The sequence below is a fragment of the Dipodomys merriami genome, unplaced genomic scaffold, assembly GCF_024711535.1.
Source record: "Dipodomys merriami isolate MVZ:Mamm:240054 unplaced genomic scaffold, mDipMer1.0.p SCAF_26, whole genome shotgun sequence".
In the NCBI taxonomy this organism is placed as follows: Eukaryota; Metazoa; Chordata; class Mammalia; order Rodentia; family Heteromyidae; genus Dipodomys; species Dipodomys merriami.
The window spans coordinates 8,105,574-8,131,804 of NW_027204048.1; the positions used below are offsets into that span (position 1 = coordinate 8,105,574).

The 26,231-nt window shown below is 39.6% G+C and overlaps 1 protein-coding gene across 1 annotated transcript in view; it reads right to left on the reverse strand.

The window, feature by feature from the left end:
• Positions 1-2,442: 2,442 nt before the first annotated feature.
• The window catches only part of LOC138836949 (contactin-associated protein-like 3), a 138,129-nt gene continuing 114,340 nt past the window's right edge, over positions 2,443-26,231 (reverse strand). The window contains exons 14-24 of the mRNA XM_070035649.1: positions 24,299-24,443; positions 22,818-22,945; positions 21,018-21,188; positions 19,362-19,580; positions 17,521-17,760; positions 13,718-13,927; positions 11,919-12,052; positions 10,914-11,001; positions 8,082-8,312; positions 7,882-7,953; positions 2,443-5,457 (exon numbers count right to left, since the gene is read on the reverse strand). Of these exons, the coding sequence (XP_069891750.1) occupies positions 5,336-5,457; positions 7,882-7,953; positions 8,082-8,312; positions 10,914-11,001; positions 11,919-12,052; positions 13,718-13,927; positions 17,521-17,760; positions 19,362-19,580; positions 21,018-21,188; positions 22,818-22,945; positions 24,299-24,443 (1,760 nt within the window). The 3' untranslated portion in view covers positions 2,443-5,335. The remainder of the gene's footprint in view (positions 5,458-7,881; positions 7,954-8,081; positions 8,313-10,913; positions 11,002-11,918; positions 12,053-13,717; positions 13,928-17,520; positions 17,761-19,361; positions 19,581-21,017; positions 21,189-22,817; positions 22,946-24,298; positions 24,444-26,231) is intronic.

Below are 26,231 nucleotides of genomic sequence, written 5' to 3' on the forward strand. Positions count from 1 at the left end.
GCCAAAGAGCTCAGGGACAGTTCCCAGGCCCTGAGTTCAAGCCCCATGACAACAACAAGGAAAAAAAAGGAAAGAAGGAAGGAAGAGAAAGATGAGGAGAGAGAAGAAAAGAGAAAAACTAGCAAGAGTATCAGAAAAGAAGAGAAGGAAAAGGAAAGGGAGAGAGGGAGAGAGGAAGAAGAGGAAGAGCATGATGAGGGGAAGGAGAGAAAGGGAGAGAAGAAGAGAAGGAAGAGAAGGAAGAGGAGATGGAAGGAGAAAGAAAGAGAAGGAGAGAGAGGAGAGAAAGAGGAGAAAGGAGAGAGAGGGAGGGAATGTAAAGGAGAGAGAGAAAGGTAGAGAAGGAAGATGAGGAGAGAGAAGGGAGAGAAAAAGGGAAAGAACTAGGAGGGAAAGAGAGGGATGGAAGGAAGGCAGGCAGGCTGATTTTATTCTTCCTAGCTGACCAAGATTTTGTAGCTTTTCATCCTGGCAACCCCTACTCTACTCTCCACTCCTGTGGGCTCATTTGTTCCTGTGCAGCGCAGGATTTGTCTTTCAGTGTATGGTTTCTTCGCTTATTATTACAGTGTTCTTCAACTTCACCCATGTTGCTGTAATGACAGATTTTCATTCCACATTGTATTGCCAGATTATAGCACTCTTTGTTACCCCACAAATGCAACTCAATTTTATCAATAGAGCAGTAATAAGAGTTATAAAGTAACAATGAGTTGATTTAATGGCTTCCTTATTAGGATTTTGAGTTTTAATAAGTCAGCACATGCAGCTTTTAGAAGAGTGCTGAATAAGGCTGGCTACTACTATCCTGGATCCCTAGAGTTGGAAGTTCCTTATTTTCTGCTTCAGAATTTCTGCTCCTGGGTAAAACATTGTGTTCTCCTTAATTACAGAATAACCTATTAACTAAATTTCTCAGTCACCCTAATCTAAGCATGTTTAGCTAATTTAAAAAAATAATTGTAAAGCAAAAAAACTTGTTTGATTATTTTTTCTCCAGCTTTGAAAATATATTCATACCCTAAAAAAGGGACATTTGTTTGCCTTCTTGATATACATGGTGAATGTAATATTTTATCAAAGAAAAACAACTTCAAAGTGAATTTCTCATCAAATGTATGTTTTTCAAACAAAAGAACTGAAGAAACACACTCAATTGTTGATCAAGTTAGAGACACAGACTACCAGTCACCTCACATGCTCTACTCTGCTAAATAAGGTGAGATCTTCTTAGTGGAGTGAAAAGGAAGAAGGGCTGGGAATTTAGTCAGAACAGGGTTGTACCTTGGTTAGACAAATTTCAGAGGTTTGTTTTGACTTCTTCATCTACAAATCTGAAAGACAGACAGACAGACAGAAAGACAGACAGATTAATCTTCCAGAACCTGGATCTGAGGATCCCAGTTCAAAGCTGGCTTCAGCAAATTTGAGAAACTCTTACCTCCAATTAACCAGCAAAAAGCCAGAAGTGGAGGTGTGGCTCAAATGGTAGCATACCAGCATTGAGTGAAAAAGTTAAGGAAAATCATGAAGCCCTGAATTTGAGCTCCAGTACTGGGAGTGTGTGTGTGTGTGTGTGTGTGTGTGTGTGTGTGTGTGTGTGTGTGTGTGTGTGTGTGTGTGTGTGTGTGTGTGTGTGTGTATGTGTGTGTGTGTGTGTGTTGCATATATTCTACGTTATATATGTGATACATAGAATACATACACAGATTACATGCACACACACAAAATACAGTTTATTATATAAACATGGTCAACTCTATCTCATGTCTCCATTAGTGTGAGGGACTCAAGAAAATAATATTAAAGAAAATACTCTGAATTTGCTATGATCTTTTACAGCAATGGAGAAAGAGCATAAACTATATCATGTATCATTATGAGCTATAATAAAAATAAACTTTAGGCTTAAAGACACTTAGGAAATGATAAAAAAAAATTGACTGATTTCCTGTGCTGGAATGTGGCCATGATATCACAATAATACTGTTCACCTATGCCACCATTTTAGAGCAATAAACCTTCAGTGTTAGATTAACCACTCTACTTTTTAAAAATTTATTTATTCATTTATTCATTTATTTATTTATTTATTTATTTATTTATTTATTTATTTATTTATTTATTGTTGGTCACAGAGTTTGAACTCTGGGCCTGGGCACTGTCCCTGAGCACTTCAGCTCAAGGCTAGCGTTATACCACTTGAGCCATAGCACCCACATCTGGCTTTTTTGTGTATGTGATGCTGAGGAATTGAACCCATGGCCTCATGCATGCAAGGCAAGCACTCTACCACTGAACCACCTTCCCAGCCCCAACCATTCTATTTTTAATATTAGAATTTTGTAGTTGAGTCAGAAACTTCAGCCTTCTGAAATAAAAAGTTATTTTCTTTTTTTATTTAAGAACAAAATTTGGCAAAGCATTATATCTTTACTTTTCTATCCTAAGAAGGATGATTCTTGAAACAAACACCTAAATAATATTGTATGAATCATTTCTCTGCCACATCAAAGGAAAGTTCTTAGAAATTTTTAGTCACTTGGTTAATTGGTTACACTCTGGTGAAAGTTTAAATATATACAGTCATACATATTCCTCAGCTAGTAATCAATGAAGATTGATTCCTCTTTTCATTTTATGTTTAATAATGTAAAAGGAAAACTTGACTAGATGATAAGTATCAGATCAAAGAAAGGTTAACAAATCACAATCTCCAAATAATCAAGAAATATAAGGTAATGTACAAACCAGTATAGAGTGCATTTATCAGTACATTTTTGTATAAATTAGGAAAAAACCCACATAATGTTATAATTTAAGATATTCACAGCTCCTCTCGCAGTAATCTTATTTCTTAAAATTCCCAATTTATTCTCAAATAAAAAGATAAAGTATCCAAGTCAGCATAGAAGACTGATAGTATATTAGTGCAGTTGGATTCTAAGACATTTTTATTAAGAACTACCAGGCAATGGGCTCTGCTGTTTTACTCTCTGTAACTCTAGAAAGTTCCAGCTCCCCAAATCTTCTATGGGATAAAACAAGTTTCTGTCTAAGTTTTAGCAATCACATGTCTACCTTGGCTTATAAAATGTACCCTATCTTTGTTAGATCCTTCTCCATTCTCCACAGGATCCGAGGGTGGGGGAAAATCAAAGAAAAAAACAAAAATAAAATTACCCAGAGCCCAAAAGCATACACCATTCACAAAGAGGTGTTCCTTCATGACTGATTACCATGATTACTGTGTTAATCAGGTAATACAGTAGAAATAGACAAACTCTTCAATCATCCAGTTCAACATCAATAGCACTGAAGTATTCTGAGAAGAAATCATTTGCTGGGGACAGATATAAGGAACAGGATCTATAGTCATGCTTTCAAAAATGACACTAATAAGATGAAAATTCAATTATGTAGTAACAGGGCCATACTGGCATATATCCAACTTGCTCTCATGGGGAAAACTACATAATCTAATTGGTCCTTGGAAGGCAATTGGTATCTGGATTCTAAAAAGTGTAGCATTATTGTGTGTGTGTGTGGTGTGTGTGTCTGTGTCTGTGTGTATGTATGCACATGCATGCGCACGTGCCTGTGTGAACCAAATGATGATTCCATGAAAGCACCCCTGCATTGTTAATTTCTGTAACTGTCACCTTCAAGTTACTTCCAATCTTCTGCTTTGTTAGTGTATATATAAACCCTAAGGAGATAGTTTCCATTCATAGCATAGGTTAAATTTGGGATGATCTATTAAGAATTTGCCCTGTGATCATGAATCTGTGATTTTTTTATGCGTGTGTGTGTGTGTGTGTGTGTGTGTGTGTGTGTGTGTGTGTGTGTGTGTGTGTGTGTTGATAATGGGGCTTATTAAACTCAGGGCCTCATGCTCTTGCTTGGCTTTTTGCTTAAGGCTAACACTCAATCATGCCAGCTATACATCCACTTCCAGGGCTTTGCTGTTTCATCAGAGATAAGAGCCTCTCATACTTGTCTGCCCAGTGTGGCTTTGGGGATTTTTCTGGTCATGATGCTCAGATCTCAGCCTCCTGAGTATCTAGAATTATAGGCATGTGCCAGCATCACTCTGCCATAAATAAACCTGTGATTTGAATGGTAGATTTCATATAGATCATGTAAGTACAGTCTCTCCTTGGATTGTATAGCTGTCAGTTTATGTTCTTAAAAAGAAATTAAGGAGGATAATATATGAATTCATGCCTAGAGCAATTTAAAATTTGGATAAGAAGTAAGAGCTGTTCAGTTTAAGCCCATTTGCCTAATAATTTGAAAAATTCTGTACAATATTATCAAAGTAAATCAAAGGTATATCAGTAACAGCCTGTAGAAAAAGAGAAATATAAAATAATTTAAAAATAAAAAGAATCTGACATAATCTCACAATATTATGGGGTAAATAAAATTAAGAAGACTATGTTCTTTATCGATATAAATAAAGGATAACTTGTAGTATAGTGATCAGTATTTATACCTTGGTTAGTTAAAAGCATAAGCACAATTTACAAAAAATTTGAACTACAAATTGCAAAGAAAAATAGGCAGGCTCTCTTCATTGACATCTTCAATGTATCTGGTTACCTATCAATTTTCTGTTCCATTACAAAATTCAATATTAAAATTTCATAGCATTCAATATTGATTTCAACATTAAAATTTATCAAAATGATTAAAAATATTCAATTAGAAAAAATAAGACACCAAAAATAAGATTTCCAGGCCTCTCTCTTGAATTGGATCGAGCTTCGATAGGGAAAGGAAAAAAATGTTGTTGTTACTGTTTTTTAAAGTAGGTCACTTGGCTCTGAGTTCAGGACTACAAAACTTCAGGTATGAGTGATGTGAGAAGCCTTCTTGGAACAAGGAAGGGATTTCTATAATCTTCCAGATAATGAAAACCATGGGGTTCCACCCCATTTTTTTAGAGGAGGGCAAAGCTTCATGGCTTTTTTTTTCTTTTTTTTTTTTTCAGCTAAAATTCACAACTGTTAACAGAAATTGAGCCTCTGTTTGGGAAAAGAACATTCCAACTGGGAGAAACTACTCAACAGTGATGGGTGGGCTGACATTCCCCCCCATTCACTGTTAGGCAAATCCAACATGCCGGTGGTAGGGTGTCTCCAGCGGGGCAGGGGCCTCCCAGAACCCAGACCCATAAGGTCCTCGGTGCGTTGACCTCACTGCACACCCACTTCCAAACCCAGGCCAGGAGAGATCAGCCGCAGTGCCAGCCAGTCAGAACACATCCTCTTCCTGACTCTCTCCCCCCTCTGACTGTGTGTTGACGTTGAGTTCACTTTCCAGCGCGTTCCTAGCACTCTTCATTTCTGGAGACTTTTGACTCGTTTTCTTTACGGGACTTTCTCTGTTGGTAAATGCGTAGGACTATGGCAGAGATGCACAGCAAAATGAAGACCACAACAGCTATCACACCTGGGGGTGAAAGGAGAGAGAAAAACAGTCACCAAGTCAGAAGAGAAAGCTCCAACTAGATTCTTTGCTGGCAACATTGCCTAAAAAGAGAGGATAATATAAACCATCTATGGAGCCAGAAATTGGAACTATCAGAAGTTTTTCTTTCTTTCTTTATTGGCTACTGCCAGGGCTTGAACTCAGGACTTCATGTTCACTTGGCTGGTGCTCTACCACCTGTGCCATGATTTCGGTCCTGTGTTTTTTGCTGGTAAATTGGAGATGGCCTTTTCTGCTAGGCTGGCTTTGAAGAGCAATCTTTCAGATCTCAGCCTCCTGAGTAACTAGGATTCAGGCATAATCCTTTACTTTTTAGATTGAAAAGTGTGAACTCATACATCCCTAACACCAGATATAATTTTCTGCTAGGATGCAGTAGTTAGTGCCAATATAGGATATTGTTATTAATATGGTTAAACAGGTAGATTTTAATAAAAATTATTTTTAAAATACTTTTATGACCACATAATCCATTCTTATTGCCAAAAATACTACAGGGGTATTTATTAAATTTATTTATGTGGAGTGTGGATTATTTAAAAGAATAGGTGAAAAGGTTCTACATTTCTTAAAACCTCTATATACCAATGATACTCCACTCAGGGGTGAACAGTCAGGAGATGAAGATAAGAGAGTAGAAGGCCTGGGTACCAGTCTCTTAAAGTTTAGCTTTTAATTCACAGCTTTAATTTAGCTTTTAATGCAGCAGCACTAATCCATGCCACAGAGAGCTGAAGTTAAATAAATAATATTAGCAAAGACTAAAAGGCAAATCTATGCAAAAACTAATCCATGTGTATAAGGACAAGATTCCACTCTCCACTAATAAACAAGGTGATTCCCAAAGATGTTCATTTCTGTCTCCAGCTGGCCATGGCTAGAAAATGAGATCTTCCAGGACCAGGCCAGACATGATGAGTCGTAAATGTTTAATAGCAACAAATCCTTGCATTACTCGGGAAGTCTTGCCAATGATATTTGACTAGAAGCAAGGAAAATTGCAAAGATAAGACCTTTTTGCTCACTACCCCAGCTCACAGAAAGTCCAGCTAACTGATATTGTGCAAACAGTTGTAAGACTTGGGAATGGATTCTGAAAATGACAAGCATATTGAAATTGTTTTGTCATTGTAATGAAAAAAAAAGAAGAAGAAGAAAAAGAACGGGGCTGGGAAGGTGGCTCAGTGGTAGAGCGCTTGCCTTGCATGCCTGAGGCCCTGGGTTCGATTCCTCAGGACCACATAAGGAAAAAGAAAAAAGCCAGAAGTGGCACTGTGGCTCAGGTGGTAGAGCACTAGCCTTGAGCTGAAGAGCTGAGGGACAGCGCCCAGGCCCAGAGCTTAGGCCCCATGACCGGACCAAAAAAAAAAAAAAAGAAAAAGAAGAAGAAGCATGAGGATTTAGGAAATATTAGATTTTTATTTAAAACGTAACACAAAAGTATTACATTTAGATAGGCATTACTGACCACATTCCCACTGAAAAAAGTTTTTAAAAAGTGTGTACACATGTTTAATTAATTTTGTGCTGATACTGGGGTTTGAACTCAGGGCATTGTTCTTTAGCTTTTCACCCAAGGCTGGTGCTCTACTTCTTAAACAACTGCTCCATTTTGATTTTTTGGTGGTTAAGTGGAGATAAAAGCCTCATGGTCTTTGAATGGCGATCCTGAGATCTTGGTCTCCCAGGACTACAAGAGTGAGCTACTGGTGTCCAGCAAGGATCATGTATTTTTTAATACCTTATTGATTTCAAACAGAAAAATAATTGAGGTGCAGATATTAATACATAGGATATTAATACATCCAAAAAGAAACTGAAAACTTTATAATAGTTGAATTGTTTTCTGTCATTTTTACAAGGGAAATGTTCGTTTTCGATGCAACATGGTAAATGTACATAATGACACGGAATCACACATATTAAAAGAATATGCTTTAACTAATGTTACACACATTGAACTTTGGGTGTGTGGGTGCCACACTTGAACTCAGAACTTCTTGCACTTGCTTAGCTTGCTTAAGGCTGATATTCTACCAATTGAGTCATCCCTCCAGCTCAGCATTTTGCTGATTAATGGGAGATAGACGCTCAAAGCTGTGGCTCTCCTATCTCAGCCTCTTGAGTTGCTAGGACTATACACATGAGCCACCACGCTTGCCGGGCAAAACTGTTCTGTTAAAATGATGTTCACTGGAGATTCCTTCCCTAAGCCTCTGAGGTTGGGGGGGTGGGGGAGTTAAAATTAGCTGAGCATGAACTCAGAAAACCAGCACAATGAAGACGGTGTCCTTCACCACCGAGTCGTACATAGATATTATTTTCCATTAATAATGAATTCATTGTCAAAAGTGATCATAATGACAGAAAAGAGAGATCGGTTACCTCCAATGATCCCAGAGTCACTATGGTCTGAGTTAAGGAAGGGCTCCCCCTCATCTGTTGGCCCCAAATGACCTAGAGTAGAAGCAGGAGGAAGGGCAGAGAAGGGCACAAAGGAAGACTGTGAGCAGTTGGAAAAGCCGGGGGCAGCTTGGGAGCATGCGGGGTGCGGCGGGGGCTAGGGGGTGTTCTGGTGCACGCACCTGTGCTCCCCGAGAGCCTGGGTGCCAGTTCCCGCGCTGGGGAGCCAGGCCCCGCCCCCTCCGTGCAGCGGGATGCTGGGGTCACCCGGCCCCGTATGGACACCCACGCTGGTCCCCCGGGCTGCAGAGCGGCCTTCAGGGGGGCAGCGCCCCCAAAGCGCACTGCAGAGAGACAGCCTGTGAAGCCACGCGTCGCTGCCCGCCGGGTGTCAGAGTCCATGTCCAGGGGCTCTGGGGACAAAAGGGGGGAGGGGAGGGACATGCTGTTAAGGTACAAGGACAGAAGATGGAGAATCACCCCCATATCTATGTAGCAGAGACCAGAATGTCCCTGCCTGCGTTAGGGAAAGCCTTCACCAGCTCGCAATTGTTTGCATTGCTGCAATGAGAGGCTTTTCATTGTGCTAATTGCATGCATAAATAACAAAGTGGCACCTTGGGATGGGGGGGGTGAGAGTAAGAAGGAGGAAGGAAGGAAGGAAGGAAGGAAGGAAGGAAGGAAGGAAGGAAGGAAGGAAGAGGAGTCAGGGAAGGAAGAGGGAGAGATGAGTGAAGGAACAAAGTCTAACAAAAACAATGGTTCACAGTTACTGGATTCTGGTGTTTTAAAAGTCGACATTCTTCTTTTATCTTAAAGCAATTGTGCAAAGGGGTTTCAATTCATGATGTCAGTCAATGAGCACAATGCATCTTGACTAATACCTCCCCTTCCACTGTCCTCCCCATCTTTATTCACATTCTTAGACTACGTATCAGATAAAAGTCAAAGCTATGTGGATCGTTTTGCGTGTAGAGTGTACATCAAAGAAGGTCCATCTTGAGATAACCAACTGGAATTTTCTTCATGAAGTGAAAAGTATACAGACACAGCAAGAAAAGATAGGACATATTAGTTACAGTGAATGCTGGGCTATTCTTTTTTCTGAAGCATGGTAAATACTCATAAATTAGATTAAAGCATCTGTTTATTGTAATTACTTACATACTAGCCTGTGTTCCCTATTGATAAGTCAAGACAGGATGTGCCTTACCCACAAACATTCACAGGATGTAAAAGTTCTCAGTGAATAGATTAATGATCTCCCTGAGTTATGAGAATCCATCCTAATGACCTACCATTGTGTTCTTTGAATTATTTTCTTTGAAAAATTAGCTTCTCTATCCATCATTTGATTGGTCTGGTCTATCTTACTGTAAATTAAAAGCAATTAAAAGTACTTCCTGCATAGCTCCAAATTTCAACATAAAATAATCATCTTAATCCAATTATTAAATGGTCTTAGAGTAGCAAAAAGCCTTGCCTGGCAGAACTCAGGTAAGGATTTCAGGTTATTATTTGTACCTATCTCCAGGCTCAGAGAAAATGAATATTTATAATTTTCTGAGGTCAGTTGCTCCGCACTATACAACTCACTCATATGATTAATTTGAACTTAAATGTGTTCTTATTTTATGAGTTATCAATCTCTACGTAGCTTAGACTGGCCACAAACAGAAGATCCTCTTGCCTTGGTCTCCCGAATGTCGGGATTAAAGGCAAATGCTACCCAGACTGGCTGTGAACATTAGCTTTTTATTCCCTAGGTTTCATATATTTGAATATACTTTCTTGAATAAAAAAACCACTAAGGCTTTCAACTTTATGAACTTATTTATTTAAAGAACTTACATAGCAAATACTATTATTGTAAGTTCTGGTCCTCTTCAGAGTTAATATAATGCAGTTCATTTTCTTAACTGGGTATTAGACCAGGCCAGTAGTGGGGCATGAACTCAAGGGCTCTACATTTTCCCTTGACATTTTCTTACAAGGCTGGTGCTCTACCACTCGAGCTACAACTCCTTTTCTGGCCTTTTGCTGATTGATAAAATACAAGAGTCTCTAAAATTTGCCTGCCTGGGCTGACTTCAACCCAAATCCTCAGAGCTCAGCTTCCTGAGTAGGAAGGATTACAAAAGGAAGCCACCAGCGCATGAATGAGTAATTTTTTTTGAGGGGGGGTCCAGTTTTGGGGCCTGAACTCTGGGCCTGGGTGCTGTCCCTCAGCTCTTCAGTTCAAAGCTAGCACTCTACCACTTGAGCCACAGCACCACTTCTGGCTTTTTTTTTCTTTTTGCTTATGTGGTCCTGAGGAATCGAACCCAGGGCCTCAGGCATGCAAGGCAAGCGCTCTATCACTGAGCCACCTTCCCAGCCCAATGAATGAGTAATTTTTTTAAGAGACCTATGACATTAAAGTTAAGCTGGGATTTAAAAACAGGGCTCCCCTATTAACATCACAGATAATTTACTACATCTTTCAACCTGTGTAACAGACATTTATGCAAATGCCTTATCTTGTCTGTTAGGAGTTTACAGAGAATGGAAACCTTAGGCCAAGCAGGACTCAGGTAGAAAGCAAGCTGGATTTCTCCGTGATGAAAGCCAAGACTATTTTTCTTTCTCTCCAGCTGAAAGGTACTTTCAAAACTGAATGGAAGTGCTTGAAGTTGGTGCTGAAACTGTGTGTCTGCTTTGGGAACATTTCACTTCTCAAGGAGTGTTAGACAAAGACTGTGACTCATTCTTCATAATCATCAAGTGGAGAAGATAAGTGCCAGCCAGGAATTTTTTTTTAAGGAGCCCTTCGCTCATGTACCAGATAGTACTTGCTTGTGATTATATGTGCACTCAGACAAGAGTACAATTTGTACCTTGATTGTCACTCACTGGGAAATTATTATTCACCTAAAGACAAGGAGCTCCTTTGAGCATGATGAACGCTTCCAGAGTTAGTGACATGACATGATTTTGACAGGGGAGGGGAAAGGGGGAGGAAATCTATCACTTACCTAAAACCTTTCCCAAGAAAAGAGATTTGAGAGCATTGAATTCTGTCCCTGAGGACAAGATGATTTTTCTCTTTGCACTCTGGTTAACCTGTAACATGTCCCATGGGAAAACAAGCATCCAAAAATAAGTACAACCATTTTAATGGAAAGAAACAGAGGGGCAATAGGAAAGTTAAAATAAGAATAAATCATTTGCAAGTGCTACAATGAAAGCTTTAATAATCACACACCCTCAAACAACATTTAGAAGGGGCAAGTTATTTTATAAACAACCTCTGAAAGCCATCTGGTGTCATACCCAACCAGGATTCACTCCTTCCCCCTGTTCTACTCTTCATGATATATCTATGATAAAAGGATAGACTCAGCTATTAGGGAAGAGAATTGACACCAATAGCCAAAACAGAAAAATAGTTTTCTGTTCAAGCTTAAAACATATTTTCCTTTCAAATACTAGCAACAATTTATTTAGTCTCTTGTTGGGCCTCATTCTTTTTCTTTGTCCTGGGACTTGAACTCCATGCCCGGGCCCTGAGCCTCTCTGTGCTCAAGGCTAGAACTCTACAATTTGAGCCACAGCACTGCTTCCAGCCTCTTCTGGGGAGTTAATTGGAGGTAAAAGTCTCATGGGCTTTACTGCCAGGGCCGGCTTTGAACCACAGTCCTTAGATCTCAGCCTTCTGAGTAGTTAGGGTTATAGGTATGGGCCACTGGTGCTCTTCTAGGGCCTCACACTCTTAATTGGCTTTTTACCCTCAAGAGTAATGCTCTATCACTTGAGCCACACCTCATTTCCCACTTTGCTGGTTAGTAGGAGATAGGAGTCTTATGGACTTTCCTGCCCAGGCTGGTTTCAAACTGTGATCATTAGATCTCAGCCTCCTTAATAACTAAGATTACAGATGTAAGCCACAGGCACCCAGGCTTATTATCCAATTTTGGCATTCTGTGATTCCATTCTCAAGCTCCTAATAGTTCCTTTGACATTGGAAGCTGTTGCGTTACCTCTGCAAAGACCACGGCTTCCTTTCTGTTCATCTTCAGCCGGTGAAGGTGTCCATCAGCCATGTTCTTAAAGTCAAAGCGGAAAGCATCTGGATCTCGATGTCTGTCCAGCTTGTACCTAACCTGCAAACTTCCTGAAGATGAAAACAAATGGTGTCTGAAATTAAAATGAAACTCTACAAAGCTTTCAATTAGGTCCTAGAGCATCTTCTCCTCTTGATCTCTGAGTGTACTTTGGAATCCGTATAGCACTGCTTCAGATAGCAGCCACCTATTCTGGAATACAACTACTCCAATGTTAGACTAGGATTCCCATTATATTCTTTTATTGTACATACTGATATTATGTTTTAATCAGAAGAACCCACTCTACTGCATTCTCTTTCCCTGCCCACCCTACCCAGGGGCTTTCTTAGAGATTTTTTTGTGCTGCCTCCATACATAGTTGCAACATATTTCAAAATTATTCACTTTTCATTATGCTTTTTCCCTCTCCCCCTCCCTGTTGCTCCCATAGTGAGATTCCATTCTTTGTGTTAAAGTCAAGATAAAAGCCCATTGATGCTAAGCAATCTCTCAAATGTCTTTTAAGTGAAAAGGTTCCAGTTATGCATATGAAAACTCAGACCTCCATAATGACTTTCTTTAAATAAAACCCATGCGATCCATGATCAATATTCAATTCTATAATTATAACAGCTGTTCTATCTGAGCCATGCCTCTACCCCTAATAAGACAACGCATTACTGACATGTACAAATTTTTTAAAAAAAATTTACAACCAGTATTGTTTATTGATTATAGTTTCTGTGTTTCTGAACCACAGAAGATTCTGTTGAAACAAGTTTTCTGTATCATCCACATCTTCTAACATACACAATGCTCTCTGATAGTGATAATCCCTGTTTGCTGAAATTCTGCTGCACTCCATACTAAAATCTTTAGTAGGATTTCTTTAGAAATAAAATTGCTGTCCTGACTCACTACCTAGCCTGGCCTTATTTATTGGCCAACTGTCAGTCTTGGAGGGCACCAGATGACATTGTTTGAGGGGCTGTCACTTCCCTCTTCTTCTTAGGTGGCTATATTCTAATTGGTTTTTAAACCACTGAGGAGAGAAAGAGCAATGAGAGTTATTAGCTGTTGGTGAAAATTGGCTTTTACATAATCTTATATCAACCCCATTAATCTATTTAACTTAGAACGAAGATATAATATATGCCAAATGGCCAGATATCTTCTTTCAAAATGACCTGCAAAGTAAATTTCATTGGAATATTAAAAATATCTTCTCATTAAATAGAACCACATGGCAAATCTGTTCATTTGCAAATTTGTTATGTCCAGGAAGCTGTGTGTGTGAGTGTGTATGTGTGTGAGAGAGGAGGGGGAGGGAGAGAGAGTGTTCACGCCCCAGTCCTGGCACTTGAATTCCTGGCCTGGATGCTGTCCCTGTGCATTTGTGCTCAGGGCTAGTGCTCTACCACTTGGACCAGAGCCCTACTTCCAGCTTTCTGTGGTTAATCGAAGACTTTCCTGCCCTGGCTGGCTCCAAACCATGATACTCAGATCTCAGGTTCCTGAGTAGCTAGGATTACAGACATAAGCCACTGATGGCTAGCTTCAATTTACTCTTAAAATACTAGCTTTTATGATAACCACAACGGATGGTACTGAGAAACCAAAGATGTTGGGAAGTATGAGAATTTCTTTCCAAAGTGTAAACACTAAAAGACTCATGTCATTACAATCCTATTTTTCTAATTCAGTGTGTCTGGTGTGTTGTTGTTGATATTCACCATTGTTGGCCAGGAAAATGGAAAGGTATTCCTCGGAGAAAGAGCTCACATAAAGTAATAAACTCGGAGCTTGAGTGGTCCGGAAGCTTAGGGTGACAGAGTCACTTGACAACGAAACGTCTCTGGGTATTGAAGTGTTTTCACTTAGGGTATAATGCTCTTGAAAATTATAAGTCACTGAAGAGCCGGTCTCAAAATAAGCAGAAATCTCTGGAATAAAGAACATATTTTTGTTACCGTAACACAATTGAAGTACAAGAGTCTTTAAGTAATATTTAAGGAATGAATCTAGTCATTAAATACTTGGGTAGATAAAGTGATGAAATATTTTCTTGTTTCCTCTCTCTCTCTCTCTCTCTCTCTCTCTCTCTCTCTCTCTCTATATATATATATATATATATATATATATATATACTATATATACTATATACATATAATACTTTTTAAATATTAGGCTTCTCTAAAAAAGTACAGTATAATTTTTTAAAAAGGTAACAGATTCTAACACCATCAAAACCTCGAACTGCATAACCTCTAGCAACAATTTCACTTAATTCTGCACATTTTCATTTTAGCGTTGCATAAGGCTAGTTGTTCCGTTTTAATGTATAATTTAAAGGCCACTGCTTTCAGACTTGGGTTCCAACTTTTATTCAGAATATTAATCTGTGTTAACATCCTTATTAAAACATAACCATAAAATAGAGTCACATCCTCACAGACTTGCTACTATCAATTGATTTGAGAGTATGGTCATCATCTCTCTTCTCTTCCTGTTCCATCCCACCATCATCCCCAGTTATACACCCCAGGCAACCATGAATATACGGTCAATCTTCACAGATGTTCTTGCGCTGGAGAGTGTATTTTAATTGAGTCAAATGTGTACTGTTGTGAGAAGCTTCTTTCACTTGGCATGCTTTCGCGTTTCATCCACACTGTGGCATGTATCAGTACCATGCTCATTTTTATCAATGGATGGATGTGACACATTTTACGTATCCAATTATCAGTTAATAAGCATTTAGATTCTTTCTACTCTGTGTCTATTGTGAATAATGGTGCAAATACCCATATGTAAGATTTTTTGTGCGGACATATATTTTCATTTCATATGTACTCAGAGGGGATTGTTTAGCCTTAGGATAATTACATTTTTAACATTTTGAGGAACTAGCAAGTTGTTGGGGTTTTTCCATGCTGGGGATTGAACCCAGGGTCTTGTGCATGTTTGACAAGTGTTCTACCTCTGAGCTACATCCTCAGCCTTGGTGATTTTGTTTCTAATTTACGGCATTGTTTTACCTTTCCCAACAACAATGTATGAGAATTTCAATATCTCGACATCTTCATGAATATTTTGTCATTTTCTTTCTTACAAACTCTAGCTTCAATTATGGTTGACAACCACTAATTAAACATTTCAAACTAGCAGAGCAGATCTTGAATATTTCTAATACAAAGAAATGATGTATATCTCAGGTGATAGATACATCACTTACTACAATCTAATCATTGTATACATCAATAGATTGTATCATTTAATACATCAATACTTAAGCTATCACTGTCCTCCATAAATATGCATGAAGGATTCCAGAAATATGTATAATTAATGTGTCAAGTATATACACATACACACATACATACACATATAAATGTGTAAAGTCATTATCTCATTGTGAATTTGATCTCCATTTTTCTACTGGTTAATGTTGCCAAACATTTTTCCAGGTGTCTTTAGGCCATTTGTATGTATTTGTTGAAGAAATCTATGGGAACATTTGTCCATTGCTTAATTAGGTTATTTGTCTTTTTATAATTAAATTGTAGGAGCTCTTTATGTAATCTGGTTATTAGGCCCTCATAAGATAAATGATTTGCAAACATTTTCTTACATTATTTGGAGTTTTTACTTTCCTGATGGAGCCCTTTGAATTACAAAAATTGTGTTTTTTTAAATTTTGATGAAATTCAGATAAATTTTTTCTTTCTCCTCTTACTGTCTTCCTTTTAAGGATGTAGACTTTTAATTCTCTCTTTTTCTTGCTCTCTCTCCCTCTCTCTTTCCCTCTTTTTGTTTCTTCTCTTTTTCTTTATCTCTGTCTGTGTACATATATTTGTGTACTAAATATATTTGGGGAGATTAATCTGATATAAAATTACTTTGGGGCCTCTACCCAGAACAACACAGGTCAGGATATCGTAAAGATAGTGAGAGATGATCATTGTCTTGGTAATTTTTTTCTATTTCTATTAAATAAAATAAATTCACTGAAAATCCAAGTTATTCTTTTTTTGATTAGGAAACTTAACTATAACTTATTTTCTACCCTACTACTAGAGGGACGTTTCCCATTCAACTAAACGTACTATCTATGTCTCATATAACTTTAGATTTTAAAATAATATTTGCAGTGTATTTAGTCAGTGCAGACTGGAGTTATTCAGAAGTTATCACAGTGCTCCTGAAAAGAGGCTTATCTTTGAGATAGCTTGTCATGCAGGGGGTTCTGTATCTGACCTAGAATTATTGCGTTAGTCATGACTGATAGGTCTTAAATGATAGTTTATTCAAGAAAATGTATGGAAGACTTTTCAAAGGTACATTTTGTAAAACATTTTCAATAACTTATAGATAAGTAATTCTCAACAATTCTTTAAAAGTCACACAATTGTTTTTGTAGCAATTAAAGCCAGTCACATTCCTAAACATAATGTACGTGACAACTCAGAGACACTGAAAATTTCATTACATTTCATTTTGACTTCTCAGTGTTCTAGAAGGTTCCATACAAGTATTATAAATGCAAATATAGTCAAGAAATCAGCACCGTGTATTTAGTACTCACACCCGTCCCTTCCTTTCAGAACACCTGAGAAGCACAAGATTGTCCTATGACATTCTCCCAAGAACAAATGGTCAAATAATAAACAGGAAACTGGCTGGCAGGTCCTGTAATCATGACATGTCATATTTAAATGCATATTTTTCCCCTCCTAGATCAGATGTTTGTTCATGTGAAAATGCAATTTTTAAAAGTATTCTTGCATGACATCAGTCATTTGGGTCAAAAAATATCTTGAAACCACAGAAGAGCATTTTGAAAAACCTGATTGTTTTAGCTGGGCACTGGTAGCTCATGCCTGTACTCCCAGCTACTCAGGAAGCTGAGACGTGAGGATTGTGGTTCAAAGCCATCCCAGGCAGGAAAGTCCAGGAGATTCTTATCTCTACTTAACCACCAGAAAATTGGAAGTGGCACTATGGCTCAAAGTGGTAGTGTGCTAGCTTTGAGCAAAAAGGCTCAGGGAAAGCCCAGGCCCTGAATTCAAGCCTCATTTTGAAAATGTTAACGTTGCACAGAAAATAGAAATAACATAGAGAATGATGTTGCATTTAGGAGACTTTAAAAATACTCACATCCCGTTCCTAATATAATGGAAGAATTTGGGACAGAAATGTCTCTATTGCCAAATAACCTTGCAAACTTATTCTTTCTTAACAATGTCAAATTTTTGGCTATATCCCTTATGGAAAGTTTGATTGGGTGCCTGTGGCTCACTCCTGTAGTCCTAGCTACTCAGAAGGCTAAGATCTGAGGGTCATGATTCAAAACCAGCCTGCCTAGGCAGGAAAGTCCATGAGACTAGCCAGCAAAAATCTAGAAGTAGAGGGATGGCTCAAGTAGGTAGAATGCCAGCCTTGAGAAAAAGAGCTAAGGGACAGCATCCACCTGCTGAGTTCAATCCCCAGTACCAGCACATACGTGCTCTGTGATCCACTTTCTGGTCCTACTGACCTTGCGAGCAGAAGGGTCCTTCGAAGGCAGAGGAGGCACAATCACACTGGATCCCTGCGTGTTTTTCTAGGCATCTTCCCCCATTATGGCACAGATGGCCATAGCTGCTGCAGTGGCCTGCGCACCCCGGCTCCACACCTGGCGTCACTGTGGCTCTTTCTTCCAGGTCCAGGGCCACCCCGTTCAGCCGCAGGCCCCGGATACAGCCCAGGAAACCCCTCTGCCTGCTGGCTGTCCCACCTACAAGCAAAACACTGAAAATACAAATGTGCTCCTTGGTATTTTATTCAGGATTTTACGTCCATATCAAAATCAGGCCTTACGGAGCGGGTGAGTACTGACTTTTTTCCCAAAAGTGCTGTGAGTACATATCACTTTAAAAAGAACACATTTTGCCAGATTTCATGAAACCTAAGTGGTCGTAAGTGAAACATGAGTCACACAACTTTTAAGCATATTACAACTGGCTAATATGCACACTAAAATCGTTTTTCCTTTCTCTTCTTTCTCCTCCTCTGCCTTCTATTCTGTCTTTCCTCTTCCTCTTTTTTCTTTTCCTTCTTTTCTTCCTCACCTTCCTTCTCTTCCTTCTTCTATCTTTATAAGTTGATGAATTCAGGTAGATGAACTTGGTTATAGTAACGGAAATCTAACACAGATTATGTGCCTGTTCTTTCTATCAGGTAGTTAGATGGTTTTTAGGCCTTTGAAGAGGCTTGCTTCTCATCTAATATGAGAACCAAGTAGGCTTTAAGGTATATTTTATGGAACCACTATGTATAAACTGTCCTGTCAAAGACACACACACACACAAACAGACTTACACATTCGAATTCATTGTGAGGCAATTAGTGCCCAGGAGTTGTATGTATTTTCTAGTAAAAATAGGCTACATGATAACTATGCTTCAGGCCAGTGTCTACTTAGATTGAGACCTTAATTTCTTCAAAATGCATACAAAATCAACAAGAGAGAATGCTACAGCCTGAATTTGCTTAGTTGCTAAGCTTGAATGGAGTAATCTGAAAAGATATATTTCCCTTTAAGAAAAATAAACAAAAACAATGACAAAACCATGAATAAACAAACTAAAAGGAAGACTTCCACTATCCAGATCTAGAATCTTTAAGCAAGTAAACTGCAAGAATAAAGCAAGAAGCATGGGATGGAAAAGCGTGTGACAGGAGAGTGGAAGGGAAGAAGAAAGGAGTGAGTTCCTGAATGTTCTACCACAGGCAGATGCACTGTGCTCCCATTATGGACTCAATTTCTTAGGGTTGGTCTGTTTATTTGTTTGTTTGTTTTTGTTGGTCATGGGGCCTGAACTCTGGGCTTGGGTGCTGTCCCTCAGTTCTTCAGCTCAAGGCTAGCCACTTGAGCCACACCGCCATTTCTGGATTTTTCTGCTTATGTGGTGCTAAGGAATCAAACCCAGGGCCTCATGCATGCAAGGCAAGCGCTCTACCCATGAGCCACCTTCCCAGAACCCCCTATGGTCTGTTTTTGAGCAGACACTGGAGGAATAAAATTGTGTTGATAAAACAAAGCAGTCACAGATGCCAGACAGACTTGGGCATCAGGTATCTTGAGTCGAGATTCCATATATTAGTTGTCTCCTATGTCAACAGGAAATACAGTAATAATGCTTACAAAATGACATGTCAAATAAGAAGCTTATAGCAAGCACATGGAATCTACTAGATGATGACTACACAGAGCCAAGGCAGTAGCCATTTGCAATTGTTACTGAAGGTACTTTCATCATTATGAATGTCTCTTGGCCCATCTCTACAGACCCCGCTCCCCCTCCACATGTTCCACTATAAACCAGTGGCACTCACCAATGAAGAGCTGGCTGTTGAGCTGTAAGCGGATATGCCCATCAGCTGGGGCAAGCTGTATCTTTTGAGGGAGCTGATCCACTTGAAGAGATGCTCCTTTAATGTTCCTTTCTGCCCTCACGCGGTGCCACCGATTGTCATTGAAAGGAGTGGGTGACTGCACTGTGACCTCACAAGGTCCATTTCCCACATCGAAAGAAAAGGTCACTTCTGTAGGAGCTGCAAAGATCACATGGGAATCTTGCCCAAGTTAATTCACTGGGGACAAAACTACATCTTGAGCATGATGACATGCTCATTACCGGAGAACACAATGCAAGGAAAATATGACTGACTTGGGGAAAAGGAACAAAATACCCAGGAGGAAAACTGATACATTTATCCTTAGAGTTTACTATTCGGTCTTGCTAAGTCCGGACTCAATCTGGCTCAGTGCTAATACAGAGATATATATCCCTAGCTAGAATATGGAATAGAATTTGTTTCAGGTGTATAAACAAGTTTTACTTGCAAATGGTTCAAAGCTTCCTCCAATTTAAAAGACACTAAATGTAAGCCAGATGTCAGTGTTTCATGAGAAGCTGAGATCTGAAGGACTGCAGTTCAAAGCCAGCCAACCTGGGCAGACAAGTGTGTGAGAGTCCATCTCCAATTAACCAGCAAATGCTGGCCTGGCGGAGTGGCTCAAGGGGTAAAGCTGCAGCCAAGTAAGCAAGCCAAGTTCAAACCCCAGAAACTAAGAAAAAGAAAAGGAGGGAGGGGAGAAGCCACTAAATGTAAATGTTGTCAGTAATTGGTTAAACTTTGATTGTGGGAATATGGCTTAGTGGTAGAGTTCTTGCCTAGCACGTTTGAAGCCCTGAGTTCAATTCCTCAGCACCACATGAACAGGAAAAGCCAGAAGTGGCACTGTGGCTCAAGTGATAGAGTGCTAGCCTTAAATAAAAGACTCTCAGGGACAGTGCCCAGGCCCTGCAGTTCAAGCCTCAGGGGACTGGCAAAAAATAATAATAATTGTTGGCCTGGGAAGGTGGCTGAGTGGTAGATTGCTTGCCTTGCATGCATGAGGCCCTGGGTTCCATTCCTCAGCACCACATAAGCAGAAAAAATTAAAAAGCCGGAAGTGGCGCTGTGGCTCAAGTGTAGAGCGCTAGCCTTGAGCTGAAGAGCTGAGGGACAGCGCCCAGGCCCAGAGTTCAGACCCCATGACCGACCCCCCCCCCAAAAAAAATAATTGTTTTAAATCACAGAATCTTACAGTTTAATTAAAAAAATATAATTATAAGATAAGGATTACAATATTTTAAAATTGTATTCAACTTGCTATTTATTTGTATTTTTATTTATTTATGTATTGATTTATTTTAATTCTGATCCTGGGGCTTGAACTCAGGGCCTTATGCTCTGAGTTTTCTTACTCATAGCTGCTGCTTTATCACCTGAGCAATGCCTCCAGTCCAGCTTTTTTGCTAATTAACTGAAGATTGAGTTTCTTTGACTTTTCAGTCAAAGTTGGCTTTCAAATACAACCCTCAGACCTCAGCCTCTTGAGTAGTTAGGTTCACAGATGTGAGCCACAGGCACCTAGCTATCGGTTTATTTTTATGGCTAGAATAATTGGTATTTGTGCTTTGTTCCCACCGCTGGGCAACGTACCACGCAGCTCCATCCTGATAAAGTCTGTGATTCCCAGGTTTTCCATGAACACACCAGAGGAAATGGTAGTCTTAAAGAAGAAATGCACGTCAGCGGTCAGTTCTCCGTGGAAAGTAGGGAAATGAAGGTATGACGTCTCAGTGTTGAAGGAAGCTGAATTCCAAAATGATTCTAATAGGAAAGGCAAAACAGTCATGGATCGTTTTTTTCCTGCTGAGCATGTTTAAAGGGATATAGGTCCTCACTGGGAACTGAGAGGGGGTAAAGAACGCATCATATAACCATGCTGTCACTATCCAAACTGTGATTACTTGGAGGACTAGGATTCTATTTGGAGAAAAAGCAAAGCAAGATTGTCACCAGTTACCACACCAACCTCGTGGCAAGGGACAGTAGTGTCTTGAAGTAGGGTGGTTTGCCACCCTGGGAGGTGGTGACGAATGTAGAACACAAGAAGAAGAGGTCAGTCAGAGAAGATGCCGAGGTTTTTGGTGCGACTGGCTGGGAATAGTTTTGAAGAAGCAAATTTGATATTTTTGGATCTATTAACTTTGAAATCTCTACAATTTCAGATCCATTATATTTGAAAAAGTATCACTCATAATGGGAAAAAATGCAGTGTGACTCAAGAATTTTATTCCAGTGCAGTCGTCCTAAGAGTGAGGGATAATGCATGTGTTCACAAACTAGGGAAATAGGTGTCACTTAAGGACTGTTAGAAGAAAAACAACAAATTAAAAACAACAAACTAGCCAACTAATAAATACAATTATTTATAAATAAATACAGGTTAAATATTCCTAATTCAAAATCCCCAAATTCAAAATGCTCCAAAATCCAACTTTTCTGAGTACTGACATTCCATTAAAAGTGAAAATTCCAGGGGCTGGGAAGGTGGCTCAGTGGTAGAGTGCTTGTCTTGCATGCATGAGGCCCCGGGTTCGATTCCTCAGCACCACATAAGCAGAAAACGCCAAAAGTGGTGCTGTGTATTCCAAAATCTGGAAAATTGGCACCAAGTATTTCAGATGAAGTAGAGCTAAATTTCACTTCACCAGTGAAAAATTGACCTTTAGCAAACATGACAATTTCATATCTGTTTTTATATCTCTGCATTTTCTTATTTATGCTTTCATATCTATGGCTTCAAATATTTTGTTTTATGCTGTTTTCAGTACTGAGACTTGAACTTGCTTGGCTTGCTTGCTCTTCTATGGTGCTCTACTACTTGAGCCACACCTATAGCCTGACTTCTTAATGAGGACTTGTCTATCCAACCTAACTTTGAATCTTTATTCTCTAGAACTTACCTTCCTGAGTAGCTAGAATTTTCATGTGGCACTGTGCTCAGTTCATGATTTTGATCTTAAATGTTTGCAGAGGCTCATGTGATAAAGACTGGGTTACTAGCTTGTGAGGTTGGTAGGAGGTGGTGGAATCTTCAGGAGGAGGAGCCTAATGGTAGGACATTAGGTCATTGGGGGCGTGGCCTTGAAGATGACTTCCATGAAGCAAGCAACTTTTGCTCTACCACATGGTTCCACCTCACCACAAGCCCAGTCATGACAGAGCTTACCGTGGGTTGAAACCTCAGAAACCATGAATGGTTCATTTCTAACTCACTGAAGTATGTGGTCCCACTGATTAAAAAGCTAATTAACCTAATACATTTCTGACATTTTTCCAGGTCTGAAGCATTGACACTGGTTGTTTTCTGTGACCAAAATAAGGATATTTTCCTATTTTTTAGGATCAAAATATCTTATTAGAAAAAGAAAAAAAAATCTCTTCAGTACTTACTGTCACCCTGGCAGAGCAGAGGCCCCAGGGTGTAAGCAGCTTCAGAATGTAGTTGGCCGGTGTCCTTCATCACAATCTTAGTGACAGGCAGGTGCTCCTTCTGAGAAAGTACAATTGTGTCACTGGTCCTACAAAACAGCAACCCAAACCCTTAAAATTATTTCACTAATATAGGACACAATTAACAGATGGTATCTTATAGCAATTTGAAACTGACACTATAAACTTAATGGAATACTTTTAAAAATTATTTTAGTATTTTGACAACCACCATTGACATACCAGATAGTTATTAAGAATCTACATGAAAAATTGGCAATTTATTTTTGATCGGGGGCCATGTAGTGGCTTCTCGGGCCATGCAGCCTTTCTAGCAACTGCTGAACTCTGCCACCAACCTGCCAAAGGGCAAGATCATGTTGCAATGATAATTTATGAGCACTGAGATTTGAACTTCAGGCAAGTTTTATGTGTCTTGAAATAGTCTTCCTTTTAATTTTCAGCACTTGGAAAGGTCAAAATTCTTAGCTCATCAGACATCTAAAAACAGGCCAGTGGATGGACTTGACCCACAGATGTCAGAAATGTGTTAGGTTAATTAGCTTTTGATCAGTGGGATCACATACTTAAGTGAATTAAAAGTGAACCAAAATAAGCATTTTGGTTTCCAAGGTTTCAATCCATGGTCGGTTGGCTCTGTGAAAGGTGAGCAACTCCTGATCCATTCGCCAATTCCTGACGTCACTACCCACACCGTGAAAAAGTGGGGGAGCAAATTAAGGAGGATGAGATGACCTTGCATGGCATCTGAAAGATAACTAAGCTGATAACTGCTCTCCAAAACTAAGTCGTAAGATAATACTGTAATGATCATTCATTACAAATATAAACAGTTAACACTTTAGATTTTGGATTTTTTAATTTTTTGTCATCAGTCACAGGGCCTGACCTCTGAGCCTGGGTGCTGTCCTTCAGTTCTTCATCTCAAGGCTAGCGCTTTACCACTTGAGCCACAGCTCCACTTCTGGCTTTTTTCTTTTTGCTTATGTGCTGCTGAGGAATCGAACCCAGGGCCTCATGCATGCAAGGCAAGCACTCTACCACTGAGCCACCTTCCCAGCCCTTACTCATGTTTTTTATTGAGGTAAAGTTGCAGTGAGATTGTACACCACTATATTGGAATAAAGCATCTCATGAATGTACTTGCAGATCCAATTCCAGCTGTTTGCTGGTTAACTGGAGATAAGAATCTTACAGACTTTTCTGCTTTGGCTAGCTTTAAGCTGTGACCTTTGGATCTCAACCTGTTGAGTAGCTAGGATTACAGAATTGAGCCACTGGTGCTCAGCAAAACATATATTTTTATCTATGAGCATACTTAATGCATGAATGTACTTTAGTTATTTTTTATACCAGCTCATGTGAACGTTTTTAAGGATTAAAAACTACTTTTATGCACAGGGAAATCACGTGGAAATCACCATTCACTCTGGTCAGCATCACAGTTGCAGTGATATTGGGAATCAATGCAGTTGCCTTCTAATCCACAAGTGCACTTTTGAGAACCTCCCCAGTACGTTTGCGTCTCATTGGTCCTTCCAGCCCACCAGCTCAGTGGCGATCCACCTGAAAGATAAGGACGAGAAAGGTCATATCTACATTGCCCCTCATTCCTACTCCAATGTATTCCCTTCACTCCCAGATTTTGTGTGGGGAGAAGGAAAGGGGAGGGGAAAGGAAGGCAAGGGAGAGGAGCAGTGGAAGAGAGGGGAGGAGAGGAAGGGAAGAGAGAGGAGGAAAGGAGGAAAAGAGAGGGAAGGGGAGGAAAGGAGAGGAGAGGAGAGAGTGGGGACAGGAAGGGAGGAGAGGAGAGGGGAGGGAAAGAAGGGAGTGGAGAAGAGAAAAGGAAGGGGAGAGGTAGGGAAGGAAAGAAGGGAAAGAAGAGGAGGGGTGAGGAGGGAAGCAAAAAAGAATATATTTGAGAAGATATTTTAACCCCCATCATATATAGATTCTTTAAGGATATTGATCAAACTCTCTTCCCTTCATCCAGTCCCATGTCTCAAAAGGTAGGCTTAAATTATTACCATCTATTTTTCTTTTATTAGACAATGACTCCTTAACTTATTTGGAAATATTACACATTCTCCATATGACTAACATTTACAAATTTCGCCATCCAAACAGATTCAAGAAGAATTTATATCCTGAAGAGTCTGTTTGAGATGATAAAATGCTGATTTATTGGCCTATCTCATCCCATATTTTTGGTGAGGACATTTGTTATAGATTCCACATTTGGTATGGGATTTCCTAAAACATGGTATTCCCTGTCATAAGTGAATACACTTTTGTTGTGGGATGTGTTTTGCTTGCATTACATGGCCTGGCTATTCATTGAGATGCTAAAACATAGCACTAGTAAATGTTGTTCAGACCACAAATATTCATGAATTGAATATTACGCTCAGAAACAAAAGTACCCTGGGCCACTAATATTCTGACCAGTACAGATATTCAGCACCATCTCTGGGCACTAGCGATAATTAAATGACAATGCCAGACACTAGTTCGATCTACAGAATCACATGTTAAGATCAGAAGTGCAACTAAGGCCTGAGCGCTAGTGGCTCACACCTGCAATCCTAGCTACTCAGAAGGCTGAGATCTGAGATCTGAGGATCATAGTTCAAAGCCAGCCCAGGCAGGAAAGTCTGTAAGACTCAGCTCTAATGAACCACCAGAAAACCAGAAGCGATGCTATGGTTCAAAGTGGTAGAGTGCCAGCCTTGAGGAAAAGAGCTCAGGGACAGTGCCCAGGCCCTGAGTCAAGCCCCATGACAGAAAGAAAGAAAAAGAAAGAAAGAAGGAAGGAAGGAAAGAAAGGAAGGAAGGAAGGAAGGAAGGAAGGAAGGAAGGAAGGAAGGAAGGAGGGAGGAGAGAGAGAGAGAGAAAGAAAGAGGAGGGAGGGAGGGAGGGACGGAGGGATGAAGGGAGGGAGGGAGGGAGGGTAGGCCAGACACTGAGTGTGGGAGCTAGCATACAGAAGCAGGAAGATTATCTATCCCAAACAGAGAGAGAAAGTGGCCCACAACAGGTTGCAGCCATCACCAAATTAGAGCATGAGGGAACTGGAATTGGATTAACTCAATCTATTTCTTAAACAGCACTTTACTATTTGGTGCCATTTTTCAAATTTATATATTATTACAATTGGATGCTACATCAGAATCTGGAACTTTACTTAGTTTCTATTTACTGCTTATTACAATTAGTTTCTAGTGAAGATTTTCTGTGTTCATTACTACCACTTCAAATACAAAACACCAATTCTGAGAAGTTTATGAAGAAAGCAATATCTAGAGCCTTTTAAAAATACATTAAACAAGCCAGACGTCGGTGGCTCACACCTGT